This window comes from Cuculus canorus, chromosome 1 (genome assembly GCF_017976375.1).
Source record: "Cuculus canorus isolate bCucCan1 chromosome 1, bCucCan1.pri, whole genome shotgun sequence".
In the NCBI taxonomy this organism is placed as follows: Eukaryota; Metazoa; Chordata; class Aves; order Cuculiformes; family Cuculidae; genus Cuculus; species Cuculus canorus.
In genome coordinates, this window is record NC_071401.1 from 123,883,616 (window position 1) to 123,900,601 (window position 16,986).

The 16,986-nt window shown below is 43.5% G+C and overlaps 1 protein-coding gene across 1 annotated transcript in view; it reads right to left on the reverse strand.

Moving 5' to 3' along the window:
• SPICE1 (spindle and centriole associated protein 1) overlaps nt 1–11,918 on the reverse strand; it is a 39,625-nt gene extending 27,707 nt beyond the window's left edge. The window contains exons 1-6 of the mRNA XM_054062889.1: nt 11,847–11,918; nt 10,013–10,060; nt 8,823–8,969; nt 3,167–3,269; nt 2,283–2,404; nt 210–307 (exon numbers count right to left, since the gene is read on the reverse strand). Of these exons, the coding sequence (XP_053918864.1) occupies nt 210–307; nt 2,283–2,404; nt 3,167–3,269; nt 8,823–8,969; nt 10,013–10,060; nt 11,847–11,918 (590 nt within the window). The remainder of the gene's footprint in view (nt 1–209; nt 308–2,282; nt 2,405–3,166; nt 3,270–8,822; nt 8,970–10,012; nt 10,061–11,846) is intronic.
• Between the last annotated feature and the right edge of the window lie 5,068 nt (nt 11,919–16,986).

Sequence of the window (16,986 nt, forward strand, 5' to 3'; positions counted from 1 at the left end):
TAGAAAGAGATTTTTAAAATATGTGTAACTGCTCCCATTCATTCCTAGTCTGAAAGTCACAACAAGGAACTTCCCTAGAATTATGAGATCAGGAAAGTAGGAGGTGAGGGGAAACAGAAAAAGTAACTTAACTATACCCATGCTACACCTTCTAACTCTATTTCCAGTGTTCAGAAGGTGGAAACCTGAATGGATATATTTGTACTGACCTGTCAGAACTGATGCTGGATTTGAAATTCGGAGTGTTATGTTGTCCATTTTCTGACTGACAATCTGGTAACGCTTCCTCTTCCACTTCATTGAGAGCCTTTTCGGGAGATGACAAAGAAAACAAAAGGGACTTCAGAGCAATTTTAGTCTGTCTTTAGGAAAAAGTTAGAGATCAATTTTCAAATCGACTCAAGACAAAAATCAAAACCACTTGTTTCAGTCTCTACCTCCAAAACAACATTTAAGAAAGAAAGAAAGAAAACCACATCCCTCTGTGGGAAGAGTTTTGAGGGGCTAAATTTACTACCTAAGAAATGCCAATACTGACAATTGCCTCTGAAAATAATACAGCAAGCAATTAGATTATTATCCAATACTTTACTTGGATAATTTATATTAAATAAGATAGATCATATGCACTGTAAGATAAAAAAACTTTAAAGACTGTACCAAAAGAAATACAGAGATAGAGCAGAAGATGGAAAAAGCCACATAATTATAACATTTCTAAAATTTCAGCCATTTGACATTACAAGCTAAACAACCTTGCAATGAGATCTGCAAAAATGCGTTTACGTTCTATGTGTAAAATGCAGTCAGAACAAAATGCAACTCTACGTACCACACTCGTAGCAAAACTTAAACAATCAAGTTTGCAATTAGGGTCCCTCAAACTACCAGGTTTCTGCACTTCTGGGCAGGCTTCACCAGACAGCCTTTAACTATGATTTTCGTAGGCACGTAAAGAAAATAAAATCTCAAGGAAGCTAAGCAGGCAACTGTTAGTACATGTGTCTGAAAAAATTAAGCCTATCCTGCAGCATGCATTCAGTGATACAGCTCATAAGGATGCTACAGTTAACTCTTCATGTCTATGAGAGGCAGCTGAGGGACTGGGGTTGTTTAGTCCAGAGAAAAGGAGGCTGAGGGGAGACCTTATTACCCTCTACAACTAACTGAAAGGAGGCTGTAGTGAGGTGGGTGCTGGTCTCTTCTCTCGAGTAACAAGTGATAGAAAATAGCCAGGGCAGGTTCATATTAGACATCAGGAAAAATCTCTTCACCAATATGGTTCTCAGACACTGGAAGAGGCTGCCCAGGGAGGTGGTTGAGTCACCGTCACTGGAGGTGTTTAAAAGTTGGGCAGACAATGTGCTTAAGGATAGTAGCGAACAGGTACAGTTGGACTTGATGATCTCCAAGGTCTTTTCCAACCAAATGATCTTATGATTCTATGATTTGTATTAAAAAACTCCCAAACAATTATTGCATCAAAACACACTACAGAGCAGTACTGCAACTCAAATTGCACCTATTTGTGCAAGATAGTAGGAAACAGGGTTAGAGAACCATGAGAACATGACACCATCACTTTTACTCCCACAGCCTTTGTGGTCTTCATCAGTGAGCTGCTTTCCAGGAGCATCAAATGCCCGTTCTCAAACCATAGTGAGCATTCCTGGTACAACTCATGTTATGAGAAGAAAATAGAACACAAAGGCAACCTAAATGAAATTTTAAACAATTTTAAGCAATTTTTAAATATTTTAGACAAATCAAATAATTGTAAAAGCATGTGAAGTATTAAAAGTTAAACACATAGGACTAACCAATGCTGCTCAGTTAACTGGAGGACATTTACATATATGCTATCAGAAATAAATTGGACTCCAACTATGTCCCCATATATGAAGAAATAATTAGATAATCAGAGGCATATTTTGATACGTATCAATTTGTTAAGTGACATAAAAGCTGTTTTCTTAGTTTATAATTACTTTGATCTCTTGCTGATAATTTCAAAATTTAAAAGGGAGAGCATGCTAACATGAGAGAGCTTCTAAGAGACACGAGAAGTTTCTCATATTCAAAGGTTAAGAAATCAAAAAATCATGATTCCCAGCGTCTCACAAACTTGCCACCATTTAGCACCATTTTCTATATATATGTTATCAACATGGTATACAACACACAGACAGGTGTAGGCCTGCTTGGAAACTCTACCTTCAAATATTCTTATTTTGTGCAAATGAAAAAGCCACAAGACATGCATGGAACAGAACATACATTACCTGGGAATCCATGACGGATTCACTAAGGATGGAAAGCTGAGTGGAAGGATCAAATTTTTGCACAATGGGTCCTTGAGATGATTCTAGGTCACAGTTAGGAGCCATTGTTACATTAGGGAAACCTAGAGGAATCAGACAAAACAGGGAAGAACACAGAGGACTCGGTCTGTACTATGTGACAGGACTTCGTACCAAAAAGCAAGTTTCCACACTTCGCACAAAAAGGATCACAGCGATCTACATCACTTTAAACAGCTGCCAAAGGCCAACCACAGAGTTATCTTAACACATGTACCAGGCTTTTGTCCTTCTCACCTGTGTAAATAAACTTGTGCAGAAGAAGTACGCAAGATGAAACAGCCTTTACAAGCAAAAGAGAACGTTAGCCTACAGAGAAAAGAACCAAAGCTTAACATTTCACATACGAATAGCCAGTCCCGCCTTCCACAAGAGTAAGGACCCACAAATCAGGAGAAGAAAAGCAAAAGCCTTGTTCACAAATTGGTGATAAATCTTCAACAATATCCAAGCGCAAAGCAGTCAATACATGTAGTAACGAGAAACAGAGCTACTAAAGTGGCTTGAACTGGTGCTCGGTACAGGCCAGTAGCTGGGCTGTGGAAATGGCATGTATGAGGCATTTCATAGGAAGTGATCCAAAATTCCACAAGGGACCAATACAGTACAACAACCAGCCACGGCTTGCTCTCCACTGCCACGGGAGGCATCACCCTCATCTGTGTTTCATCCAATGGGAACAAGATCAATTGTGCCATGTTAGCGATGAGATGAAAATGATTAAATAGAATATTTCCTAAAGCACGACTATGAAAAGCAAGGAAATAATCTTAAATGTACTACCACATATAAATGAGATGGTCTACCTGTTCGCGTGCGAGGAGCATTCCCAAGCAAGTCTTTTGCCACAGCCATAACCTGATCAGATCGTTCCAATACATCTTGCAATTGGTATTGATCAGACAGAATCTGAAAGCATAGCATATAAGGAAATATTTCATACTGAGCAGACCCATTTTTTCTTGGTTTTTGGTATTGTTCTTCCATACAGTTAGCAAGAGAACAACCAACAAGACAGTCTTTACAAAGTTAGTATTGTGCAATTAGATCCTAATTAAGATAGATCAGAAAACCATATTTCATTCTAAGTGACTAGAATTCACCTTGTTTTTCTGAAAAATTTAAGTGATTACTTCTGGAGCCCCTATCAACACTGACTCTCTTCAGAGCAAATCCGCTCACTCCCTTCTCCTCCCAGCTTGATACAAACAGGAAGCTGAGTGTTTAAGACAGCTCATCAAAACGAAGATGTATATCTGATGATTTAAAAATGAAGTATCAGTATGCATCCTCAAACAAATTGACCTCAATGTTCTGGAGTCAAGGAACACTTATCTATATCTGACAGACAAACAAAAAACTATTTTATTAGATCCAAACCAATTCAGGCAGACTTATTTCATTCAGCCTTGACTATTACAAATCCTGCCCAAAAACAAAGCCACCTACTGCCACAGAAGTTTCATCAGATCTAAATACAGCTGACTACATCTGGCCCTAGAGACTTTTTGGGAACCTCCACACATTTCTCACACGGCATAGCTTCTGTATTCTAGATATTTGAAGTCCATGGCTGGCATCACGACAGCTGCCTCCTAAGCAGGGAGGTCTCAGAATGCAAAGCGAGAGGCATTCAGCTACTATGAGCCAAATAGCGCTGACTGGCGACGTGGCTTCATGGGAAGAATGCAGTTCAAAACTCCTCATCGACTTGTGTTTTCATTCACAAAGCTGGAAATGGCAAACTAGTAAAATCATAACCCACAACCTGGGAAGAAGGTAGCTAATCCGTAAACATCCAAGAGGAGACCAGATATGTAAGTGTATATTCTAGTGCCGGTTCCTGCACTTCAGTCACAAGAACCCCATCCAGCGCTTCACACCTGGTGAAGAGCGACTGGAAAGCTGCCGGACAGAGAAGGACCTGGGGGTGTGAGTCAATGGTTGGCTGAACATGAGCCAGCAGTGTGCCCGGGTGGCCAAGAAGGCCAACAGCAGCCTGGCTCGTATCAGAAATGGTGTGGCTGGCAGGAGTAGGTAAGTGATCGTGCTCCTGTACACAGCACTGGTGAGGTTGCACCTCAAATCCTGTGTTCAGTTTTGGGCCTCTCACTACAAAAAAACCATCAAGGTGGTGGAGTACATCCGAAGAGCAAGGAAGCTGGTGGAGGGGCTGGAGCACAAGTCTTATGAGGAGTGGCTGAGGGAACTGGGGCTGTTTCACCTGAAGGAGGCTGAGGGAAGACCTTATCACTCTCTACAACTGCCTGAAAGGAGACTGCAGCAAGGTGGGTGCTAGTCTTTTCTCCCAAGTAACAATAAGAGGTAATGGCCTCAAGTTGTGCCAGGAGAGATTTAGACTGGGTATTAGGAAAAATTTCTTTACTGAAAGAGTGGTGAAGCATTGGAACAGGCTGCCCAGGGGAGTGGTGGAGTCTCCATCTCTGGAGGTGTTCAAAAAACAAAGGTACAGTGGTGTTGGGCTGACAGTTGGACAGAACGATCTTAGAGATATTTTGAATATTAATGACTCTATGACCACCACTTCATTGTGGTTGATCAAGTTTAGCCAGAGGGATGCAAGTAGTTTAGAAGAACCCATAGAAAAAACAGTCTCATGTATGACCTCCTACTCAAAATTTGAGAACTGAGTGACAATTTTTGCTACCCCCTGCCCCAGAATCATAAGATGGACTGATCTGCAGCTGTTTCAGAGCGCTATATGCTGTTATCTCCATAGAGTTTCTTTCACCATCCATTGATAAGCTTGCTGGTTTATATTCAGCTTCATTCAAAAAATTCTAGGCAGTGGCATTTCACCTGTTTCCTCTCCATCTTCCATTTTATTATGCTTTTTTATGTCAAGAAGTTTCCCCATATAAGTAACCTCCACGTCTTTCTCGTCTTTTTACCCTGAATTACATTGCAAGATATTACGCTTCTCTTAACCAATTCGGCAAATTAGTGAATACTGATTTCTCAATCATCTCGCATACCTGCTTTTCCAAATCAGTATTCAGTTTTCACACTGGATAATAACTAAATCTAGTCTTTCTATTTAGCCATCTGATGTGAAAACAGTGCAGGTTTTTAAAGTTGCAGATCTGAAGAATTACCGGGGTGGGGACACAAAGTTCACCTGTCCCAAAATACGATTCCTTCCCCTAATGCAAGTACAATTAAAGTGATATGTTTATTCAAACAAAAATTTTAACTTGTTTCCATGCTCCCTATTAGACATCTTTCAGCATCAGCAGGTTCCTAAGCTTCGTTCTCCTGCTGGATGCTAGGAACATTTTAGTGCAAGGTAGATTAGCTCACATTCGCTTATGATCAGCAGAAAACAAAGTGATATCAGCTTCCAACCTCTCTAGGAGACCACCTACACGCCCTCGACAAATTCACTGAGTGCTGTACCTTGTCTCAGTTTAGTATCACCTATGAATTTTATTAAAATTCATCTTCCCTCCTGTTTCAGATTTTTACTACGGGTAATTAAATGGGACTAATCCTCCTCATTATGACAACCCACTCATCACCTACCCTTCAGTGCAATACACTAACATTATCTTAAAAACAAGCTGCTATAGTACGAATCAGTGACATACCTACATACTCACAATCCACAGTTACAGAGATAAACGCATATTATTTTTTCATTCATATTTTTAGGCCGAAAAAAGAATGTTAAAATTTTGCTCATCCATTTAATGATTTTTGTTCTCTTTCTCTTCAACATACAACTACAAGAAAAAACACACTAGTCATAGCATCTTCCTAGTTTTTGTCTCAAAAAAATTCAAGTGGCTTAGGAAGCTACATACTCACAGCAGTAAATAAGGAAAAAAGATCACTCAGATAACAGAGATAAGGAGACAACCCATAGTAGTTGTTCTGTACTGGGAGACACAGAGTGAACAGTCTCCTCAGTTGTTCTGAAAAACAGGACCTAGCAATTAACAAGCTTTAATCTAAGGACAGGTGAAAATGGTGACTCTCCTCGTTCTGTTGTCTTTTACTCTACATGCAAGAAGATACCAGTGTTTCAAACAGCAACAGCCAGATGGGTTTCATCTTGTCTGGCATCATCTTTTGCCTTCCTATCTGGTAGCATCTTTCCTCTGATTCAGAAGTAGACACAGGGCATGTTGAATAAAGTAATTCTGAAAGATGAATGGGAAAGCCACTCAGGAGGAACTGAAATTTGTGCACTGTCATTACAAATAGCAACAAATATGGAAGATTATTTCCTAACCATGAGCTTCACATCTGCAAAGTAGCAGCCACATAAGAGGTAGTCCAGCCAAATCTTAAAGCAGTATAGAGCAGTCACCTATCTGTGTGCTATATCATTTATTTCTGTGTGGAAGCCTTACTGAAGCTGGCCTGCTATTACATTAGGGAAATTTGTATTTAAGTCCACAGCTTTTTTGAACACTACTAGAATGCACTTGGCAGAAAAGCATGAAAGTAGCAAAAATAAAAATTTAAGTTTGAAGCTTGATTAGCATGATATCTTTAACACAAAAATCCTGCTAGAAACATCATCTAGAAACAGATATCAAATAGGAAACTAGAAGGTGATCTTCAGTTCTAAGTACTTTGATTTGTTTATATCGATGTTTGTTCTCAGAGATCAGAGAATTCTGAAAATTCACATAAGATGAAAGAGAGGTCTGTGGTGGTGCGGGACACTAGACTGGTCTAGACTTCTTGGTGTTGAAAGCAGCGAGCAGTCAGGCTAGAAAAGCACGCTTATCTTGCAAAGCAGATGTGGCAGGTTGTGGTCTAACACTCAGTCAACTCAGTGATGCCTGGGCTGAGGCATGGGTCTCACAACCAGATGCTGCTACTGCAAAACTGGAAATACCGCAGTCCTTCTGTACTGAACTCCTGATATGGAGGGGCATGTTGAGCTGCCAGATCCTGCTGGTGATGATGCACCAAACCTTGCTAGGGGCCAGGTGACACTCAATAACTCACTTGGTTTCACCTTGCCAAGAGTATAAATTTGGCATACAGAATCCTCCATTTCAAGGATGGAAACTCCCAACTACGGGACGTGTCAACAAGCTTTAATCTCTCTGTCCTCCCCAAAGACGGACATCTTTTTCCTTAGACTCGTGCCTCCAACTGTATTGGATGTTACCCGGGAACATACTGTTTGCTGAAGCACTGAATTCTTAATCAAATCTAGCTTTTGCTGTAAGTGTATTTATCAACAGCAATTCTGCATCTGTTTTATCTGTCGCTGATAATTTCAACTTTGCAAAACTGCTTCAGTGAAAGTTCTTGGGAGGGCTCTGCCACGCAAACATTGACTTTGATGAGCAACTGCTCACAGAACACTAAGCATAAATTGTTTACCAAGTTTAAGACAAAGACTGGATTCTAGACTCCTCCTGGACGTACCTAGGCTCCTCTCTGGGAAGGAGTTTAGAAAGCAAGAGGGTCCTTTCTGAACCTCGTGACTTAACTGGAGGGCCTCCCTCCTGTCACACATCTGACTCATACTCTTAATGTGACAGATGGCTAATCCACTGCACATTTACAGGATAACTAAGCCATCTTTCTTCTAACTACTAGGCAAATATTGTTCACCATCACTCTTTACCAACAATTCTCAGTTTGTCCAAGTGCTGATGAGGTCGGAAAGCTAATGACTGTTTCAAGATCAGTTTCCATAACATATGGCAAGGAGTTCCCTGCCATGCAAAACAAAAGAATGTCTACCACTGAAATCCTTTTGCAGACAGTGACAGCTACTCTCTACTGTCTCTGTTAGCTAAGGTTAGGTTTGTTGCTACATTTCAATATTCAAAACTAAACTAAACAATACTAATATTTTCCGTCAGTGTTTCAGAATGCCTACAGAACAAGCATTTCAATACCCAGATGACAAGCTTGTCGGCTAGTAGCCAAAGCTCCTCAACATTTGTTGTTGTGTCAATTTTCCTTCCAGACAAGCTCTTCCTTAACAACTTCTTCCCTCACTCTTTCAACCCCCATGACTCTGCATTTTCACTTTTTAAATAAGCCATGGCAGATAAGGATGTTTCTTCCAGAAAGAGAAATGTTCACATTTCTATTAAACGAAAGTACTAAATAGGAGGAGGAAAAGGCAAGACAGCTGTAAGAACACAAAGAATACACATACTTTCCACAACACACAGTTTAACTCTGCAAACAGTTCCAGTTCGGATGCAAAGAGGCCTGCAGAATTACAGAGGGCATAGCCAGGCAATGAGGATCAGATGTATAGCTGTACAGGATCAGTTAATGGATTAGAGAGCCTCTTCCAATCATCACATGCACACAGTACGTAGAGGAGGGAGACCATACACATATATGAAGCCAAGTTACCAAACAAGTGGGGCAAATGTTGACCTGTGTGCGAGAGCAGTTTTCCACTACTGCTGCAAATCATCTGCAGCAGGCTGAAAGTGCATATTTAGCTCTCACCTCACACATCAGAGCCAATTTCCTTTTCTCCAAGGAATCAGCAGCCAGTTGTTTTTGCTTCTTCCATTTTCTTTTCAGTGCTTTCTCTTGCAGTTCCAGATGCACCAGTGCTTTGTTTTTCGATTTGTGTATTTCATGGCGACGCAGCTATGTATATATGAAAGAAACCATTTCAAAATCAAGGGACAATCTAAAGCAAAATTTGCAGGGTAATGCTAACAAGCTCTTCTTGATTTTATCATTCATGTTCTGAATACTATTTATGTTAACTTCATGGTAGTACCAATGACAGCCTCACAAACATCCAGAAGTGTAAAAAGCCTGCAGTACCAGCCAAATTTAATGTAGCTCCAAAGGAGAATGGGGAAAGTCCCAGAATTTCCATCTGTCCTCCACTACTGACACAGCAAGAGTATTCTCAGCGGTAAAAGAAGGGGGCAAAAAGCACTGCTATCTATAATATGCATTAAAAGATTTAACGTTGTCAGTCACCAGAGATATTCTCACTCTTCTTCTAACAATAAGAGATATATATTCAATTTGAATACAAATTAAATTAAATGTGTGAGATTCTAGCTAAAGTGTCTGGAAGCTGTTGAGTCAATCATTTATAGAATCAAGCCTCTCTCTGCTGTTGTGCCCATCTGTCCCAAGTAACCCGACAAAATTTATAAGCAACAATAGTTCATACTGCCTATTCCGTCCTGGTAATCAGTGCTAACAAGGTAAATGAAACTGTGTTCACATATTTTGTAATGAACAGGACATTCAGTATAAACAAATTATGTTAAATTGTTTAAATGAAAATTGAGCATCCTCAGAATTATAGATTCCTAAAACAAAGCATGTATTTCAGTCCTCCCAGCAGAGACAAGATTTAACTTTGACTAACTCACTAAGTTTTTATACAGATATGGTTTTATGGTGGTATAGTTTATTGAAATAAAAAAACTACAGCTACTGCTTCCCAATGGAAACAGAAAACAGAAACCCACCAACTGCCAGAGCCTGGGGTGCATGGTACCATAAAAAAGACCTAATGCTAAAGAGCCAATATTTTCAAAAGCTTAAAAGAAGGAGATTTAAACATTGGCAGAAAATATTCCCATAAGTATGGTAAACACTTAAGTTTGATAAACAGCTAAATCTCCTTGTTACAGCGAAGAAGCAGTGATTGCTATTAAACTTACAATATCTTCAGGAGTTGCACGGTGGACTGTCAAATCATGGACGGTACTCTGCAAACAGGAATCACAGAACACATCAAAAACTAGAACTAATTACAAACTGCACTTTACCAAGTTTCATTTTAAAATCCCTCTAAATTTGGGCCCCTCACTACAAGAAGGGCATTGAGGCACTGGAGCATGTCCAGAGAAGAGCAAGGAAGCTGGTGAAGGAGCACAAGTCTTATGAGGAGCAGCCGAGGTAACTGGGGTTGTTTTCAGCCTGGAGAAGAGGAGGTTAAGGGGAGACCTTATCGCTCTCTACAACTACCTGAAAGGAGGTTGTAGCAAGGAGAGTGCTGGTCTCTTCTCCCAAGTAACAAGCGACAGGACGAGAGGAAATGGCCTTAAATTGTGGGAGGTTTCAATCAGACTTTAGGAAACATTTCTTCACTGAAAGGGTTATCAGGCATCGGAACAGGCTGCCCAGGGATGTGGATGTCACTATCCCTTCAAGTGTTTAAGAGATTGGCAGATGAGGTGTCCAGGGATCTGGTTTAGTAGTGGGCAGGTACGGTTGGATTCAATGATCTCAGAGGTCTTTTCCAACCAAATAACTCTATGACTCTAAATTACAATACAATTATCATAACTCTACGCAACAGTGCATTTTAAGCAACCCTCTCAAAGAAGCAGGCAAATCAGCAAAAATGGTATCCCCACCAAGGCTGCGCATGCACTTCAGCCTGAAGAGCACGCTGCCAGCTGGGAGGCCTAACCCCAAGCAGCACCAAGGAAGCAAGAGAGGTCCTGTCATACCACACAGATGCAACTCCCTGCCACAGTGACCCCCTCCCCGACACAATGTCCCTTTCCCTGACACCCTGTCCCCTCCTTGACATGGTGTTCCCGATATGGTGTCCCCTGACACCCTGTACCCTCGCCAACATAGCATCCCCTTCCCCGACAGTGTCTCCCCTCCCCAACACAGTGTCGCCCTTCCCTGACACAGTGTCCCCTCCCCTGACACTCAGTCCCCTCCCGTGACATTTAGTCCCTCTCCCTGACAGTGTCCCCTCCCCTACAGGGTGTCCCCTCCTCTGACACCCAGTCCTTTCCCCTGACACTCAGTCCCTCTCCCTGACTGTGTCCCCTCCTCTGACACTCAGTCCCTCTCCCTCACACAGTGTCCCCTCCCCTGACACTCAGTCCCCTTCCTCAATACCTAGTCCCCTCCCTACTTGCCCTCTCCCCCTGCAGGTGACAGGACCAGAGGAAATGGCCTCAAAATGGGCGAGGGCAGGTTCAGTTTGGGTATCACAAAAAATTTCTTCACAGAAAGGGTTCTCGGGCACTGGCAGAGGCTGCCCAGGGAGCTGGTTGAGTTCCCGTCTCTAGAGGGATTTAAGAGATGGGCAGACAAGGTGCTCAGCAATCTGGTTCAGTAGTGGGCAGGTATGGCTGGACTTGATGATCTCAAAGGTCTTTTCCAACCTTGTGATTCTATGATTTTATGACACGGTGTCCCCTTCCCTAAGACGGTGTCCCATCCCTGACACAGTGCTCCCCTGCCTCTGTAAGTGACAGGACGAGAGGGTATAGACTCAAGTTGAGCCAGGGCAGGTTCAGATTGCACATTAGGAAAAATCTCTTCATCGAAAGGGTTCTGGGGCACTGGCAGAAGCTGCCAGGGAAGTGGTGGAATCCCCATCCCTGGAGATGGGTAGATGAGGCGCTCAGGAATCTGGTCCAGTAGTGGACAGGTGCGGTTGGACTTGATGCTCTCAGAGGCCTTTTCCACCCCAGGGATCCTGTGCCTCCTCGCTCCCCGTGCCCGACACCCGTGGAAAGCGCTTACATCCCAGTCCCGCCGAACCACCGCCTTCCTGTGCCCCTTCCTGCCGACTCCGCGCCCCCTCAGCGCCGACATCGCCGCGCCCGTAACCGAAACCGGATCCGGAAGCGGTGCCGCCGTCGCCGCGGAGACGGAGACGCTGGCACCTCCCCCGCCTCCCCCAGCCCCGCCCCGCGGAGCGCGGAGCCGCCGGTCACCTCCTCCCGTCAATGTGCCCGGGCGCCGGCTCCCCCCCACCCCCCCACCGTGCCTGCCCCGCACCAGCCCCGAACCTCGTACAGGCACAGGATGGTTGGGGTTGGAAAGGACCTCTTAGATCATCCAGTGGAAAGTGTCCAAGTTGGAAATGGATGATCTTTGAGGTCCCTTCCAGCCCAGACCATTCATTTTCAGAGAGTAGGAGTCAATAGCTCGATGTCCAGATGGAGATCCGTGACAAGTGGTGTCCCTCAGGGGTCCGTGCTGGGACCGGTGCTGCTTAATGTCTTCATCAGTGATATAGACAGCGAAATTGAGTGCACCTTCAGCAGGTTTGCAGATGACACCAAGCTGAGTGGTGCAGCTGTTGCACCAGAAGGACTAGATGTCATCCAGAGAGACCTGGACAGGCTGGAGAAGTGGACCTGTGTGAGCCTCATGACGTTCAACAAGGCCGAGTGCAAGGTCTTACACCTGGGTCGGGGCAATCTGCGGTTTCAATACAGGATAGGGGATGATGTGATTGAGAGCAGCCCTGCAGAGAAGGACTTGGGGGTGCTGGTTGATAAGAAGGTTGACATGATCCGGCAATGTGTGCTCACAGCCCAGAAGGCCAAACGTGTCTTGGGCTGCATCAAAAGAAGCATGGCCAGCAGGGCAAGGGAGGGGATTCTGCCCCTCTATTCCTCTCCTTTGAGACCTCATCTGGAGTATTGTGTCCAGTTCTGGAATCCTCAACATAAGAAGGATGTGGAGCTGTTGGAACGGGCCCAGGGAAAGGCTACAAAGATGATCAGATGGCTGGAGCTCCTCCCATACAAGGACATGCTGAGAGAGTTGGGCTTGTTCAGCCTGGAGAAGAGATGGCTCCGAGGAGATTTTATAGCGACCTTCCAGTACCTGAAAGGGACTTCAGGAAAGCTGAAGAGTGGCTATTCACAAAGGCTTGCAGTGACAGGTCTAGGGGCAATGGGTATCAACAGGAGAAGGGCAGATTTAGACTAGACATAAGGAAGAATTTCTTCACCATGAGAGTGGTGAGGCACTGGCACAGGTTGCCCAAGGAAGTTGTGGCTGTGCCATCCCTGGAGGTGATAGAACTACTCTATGATTCTATGATCATCCAGTCCAACCATCAGCCACCACCGTGCCCACCAAATCCTGTCCTGAAGTGCCACCTTTACACACTTCTTGAACCCCTCCAGGGGTGGAGACTCCACCACTGCCTTGGGCAGCCTGTTCCAATGCTTCACCACTCTGTCAGTAAAGAAATTTTCCCTAATATCCAGTCTAAGCTTCCCGTGGCACATCTTGAGTCTTGTCCTATCGCTTGTTACTTGGAGAAGAGACCAGATATTCATAGAATGTCCCACACGGATCATAGAATCATAGAATGGTTTGGGTTGGAAGGGACCTTAAAGGTCATCTAGTTCCAACCCCCTGCCGTGGGCAAGGACACCTCCCACCAGACCAGGCTGCTCAAGGCCTCATCCAACCTGGCCTTGAAATTCATCTCCATGGATGGGGCATCCACAGCTTCCCTGGGCAACCTATTCCAGTGCCTCACCACCCTCCTTGAGGACGATTTCCTCCTTATGTCTAGTCTAAATCTGCCCCTCTCCAATTTAAAGCCATTCTCCCTCGTCCTATCACTCCAAGCTGTTGTAAAAATCCCTCCCCAGCTTTCTTGTACACCTCCTTCAGGTACTGGAAGGTCACATTGGATCATTGAGTCCAATTCCTATCCCTGCATGGGACGAGCCCCAACATTCACACAATGTGTCTGAGTGCATTGTCCAAATTCTTCTTGACTATTGTCAGGCTTCGTGCCATGACTAACTTCCCTAGGGAGCCTGTTCCAGTGCTCCACCACTCCTGAGTAGAAACTATTAGGAAATACTACTTCACAGACAGTTATCAGGCTGCCCAGGGAAGTGGCTGAGTTGACATCCCTGGAAGTATTTAAAAGAGGTGTAGGTGTGGCACTTAGCGACAGGGTTTAGTGGTTGGCTTGGCAGTGCTAGGTTTCTGGTTGGACTCCTCAGTGATCTAAAGGTCTTTACCAACCTAAATGATTCTGTGTTTCTGTTGCAGTGCTGCTACTTCTTTTAAATACCTCAAGGGATGGAGACTCTACCACTTCCCTGGACACCCTCTTCCAATCCTTCACCACTCTTTCAATAAAGAAATTTTTTCTAATATGTAATCTGAGCCTCCCCTGGCGCAACTTGAGGCCATTTCCTCTCATCCTAATATGCTGCAAAGCCTCTACTTCCCTGTCACATACGTGGAGACAAGATGTAAATTACTCTGAAGAGTCAAAGTTAACATTTTGTATTACAGTGTGAGCTCCATATTTTGTCTGCTGGAAGTGGAAAGTGAAGACATAGGTTTTACTAGCCTTTCATTCAAAACTCCTTCCTTACTTAACGAGAAAGATTCCTTTTCAACAATATTTTCTGGTACTTAAGGTCCTCATCAGTCTAATTCTGGCTTTGCCAAATCATTATAACATGGTTCGTGTGAAGATGCAGATGGTAATGGTTAATGTGCTGAGGGAAGGAATTGCTTTGCGTATGATACAAAGAAGAAAAAGAAGATTGAAATTATGAAGTAAGAAAAAAAAGTGGCGGAAATACTATCAGCAGTCGCCTCTGATGAAGTCTTGCAAGTGTGGCTCAGGTGTTTTTATAGTGGAGGTGGCACCTGAACTTCAGATTCCATCTAGACACTAAACATAAATATCATAGGCAACCTCAAACAGAAAGGACTTCAGAGTTCAGCCTGGGGTAAATCAAATCCTTCCTCCTAGGCACATGTGCAGAGCAATGCACTGGATTAATTGATCTTTGTTTATTTCATAATTTGGATCAAAGAGCAAAAATTCAGGGTGCATCTGAAATTCTCTCCTAACATGGCTTTAAATTGTCCTGAAGAACAAGGTCTGTTGAAAAGAGAAGCAAGAGATAAAGGCACAATTAGATCAAAACATCATCTACTTTGATGATCTACATCTTAGACTTCTCTGCTACTATTAATTACAATAAAATCTAAATGTTAAATACCTAATACAAGTGAATAGAATGCGAACCAGAGACAATTCTCATTCAACCAGCCTGTTCCAAAACATTTCAGTCACCTGTAAGAAAACGGGGAGCAGATCCTATCAGACATCTTAAAAGCCTGGCTACTCTTCAGTTCCTTTTGTTTTTCACACTGCATTTACAGTGGAGTCTGGAAAATGGTGCGCTATCTTTGCAGAAGCTGGCTGAGCATCTGTAGCATCTATTTACTTGCAGTGGAGTTTACATAAGATGGATATTCAAACAGCAGTTTAAAACTGTCGAGTTTCCGAACTATTTGATTTCTTATACCTTTATACTGTGTTTCTTTCCCTTTCTAAGCTAGTATGATTTGTGGAATTCAGTATGATTTGTGGAATTCCTTGTAATTAAGATCTTTCCTCTATCCTGGATCATTTTGCAGCCCTGGTTACCAGAAGAAATGTCATTTCTTTACTGTGGTGTTTGGTTTTTTTTTCCCAATACCAATGAGATTTTCTAATTTTGTGCTACAGAAAAAAAAAAAGACACTTGTGAGCCTCTGCTTCAGCACAGTTCCTCCTTCCCCTGGGACACTCATAATGCTGGGCTTTGCTTATATTGGAAAAATGGTCCGTATTAGGAACTGTGTCCCCACACAATGCGTCATCCCTCATCCTGGAGGTCTGGCACCCAGGGCTCACTGCCAGCCTAGAGATAGCACAGCTGAGGGCTGCCCCCCTTCCCTCTAGTGACCTTGGAGGCAGGGCTGCCGGGAGACCTCAGTGAGGGCTGACCTCCCTCCTCCCATGGGAGAAGCATTTCAGCTCTGATGCTTGGCACTACCTAAGCTACAGCTTTGTGACAGCTAGAACCGTATCCCATCAACCCAGACCTGTTGACCAACTTGCCGGCCAGACCTCAGACCCACCTCACTGCTATGGACTTCCTTGCTGATCATGGGGCTATCTCCATCCCCAACCAGACCTGGCTCGCTAACTTATGTTTCCAGCTTGGGCTCAGACCTATCCCGCTGCCATGGATTTGTCCAGGAGTGTGGGCTCTTTGTTGACTTCAGCTGTCATCCCCAGGCTTGCCTTGCTCAGATCCTGTGGGATGGGGCCCTGGCCAGTGAGGTGCCTGCTGTGCTGGCCATGTTCCTTGCGAGGCAGCTGGTCCCCCTGATGCCAGAGTACTGAAGAACATACAAGAATGCCAGACCACTTCCAGTGGCCCAGACCCATGCTCTGTCCAGGTCAGCATCTTGCCTCTTACAGATACTAATTATTTCTTCCAAAATACACACTACCATTTGAGAACAAGAGCCAGATGGAAGCGAAAAGGGAAAACGGGCTACCCATCTTTATCCAACAGGCTGAGCGAAGAGTTACAAATCATCCAGCCTCCATTTGTTATCTGGAAAGATAATGAAACAAGCTGTTCAGCAATCAGTGTGCAAGCAACTAAATAACAATAAAGTGATGAGAAACAGGCAGTGTGCATTTATCCAGAACAAATAATGCCTAAGTAACCTAATTTATTTCTTTGCTGAGATAACTGACTTAGTAGGAGCTGAAAGGAACAGATGAAACATATTTTGACTTCAGCAGGGCTTTTGACATTGCCTTTTACACCACCTTCATGAAGGCAAATACGGTTAAGGTGAAATTAACATGAGAGCTGTGTGATTAAAAAGCAATTCCCAAACTGTAGCAGTGGATGTTTTCCTGTCAATAGGAAGGTATAACAAATTAAGATCTGTCTGCCAGGACTGATTAGTGACTTCAATGGTGGAATTGACCTTTAACTTCAAACTTCTGCAAATAACACCGAGTTGGGCAGTACCAGACTTTGGAGGCAATGATTTAAACAAAGGCCTAATATCACTAAACTGCAGAAATAGC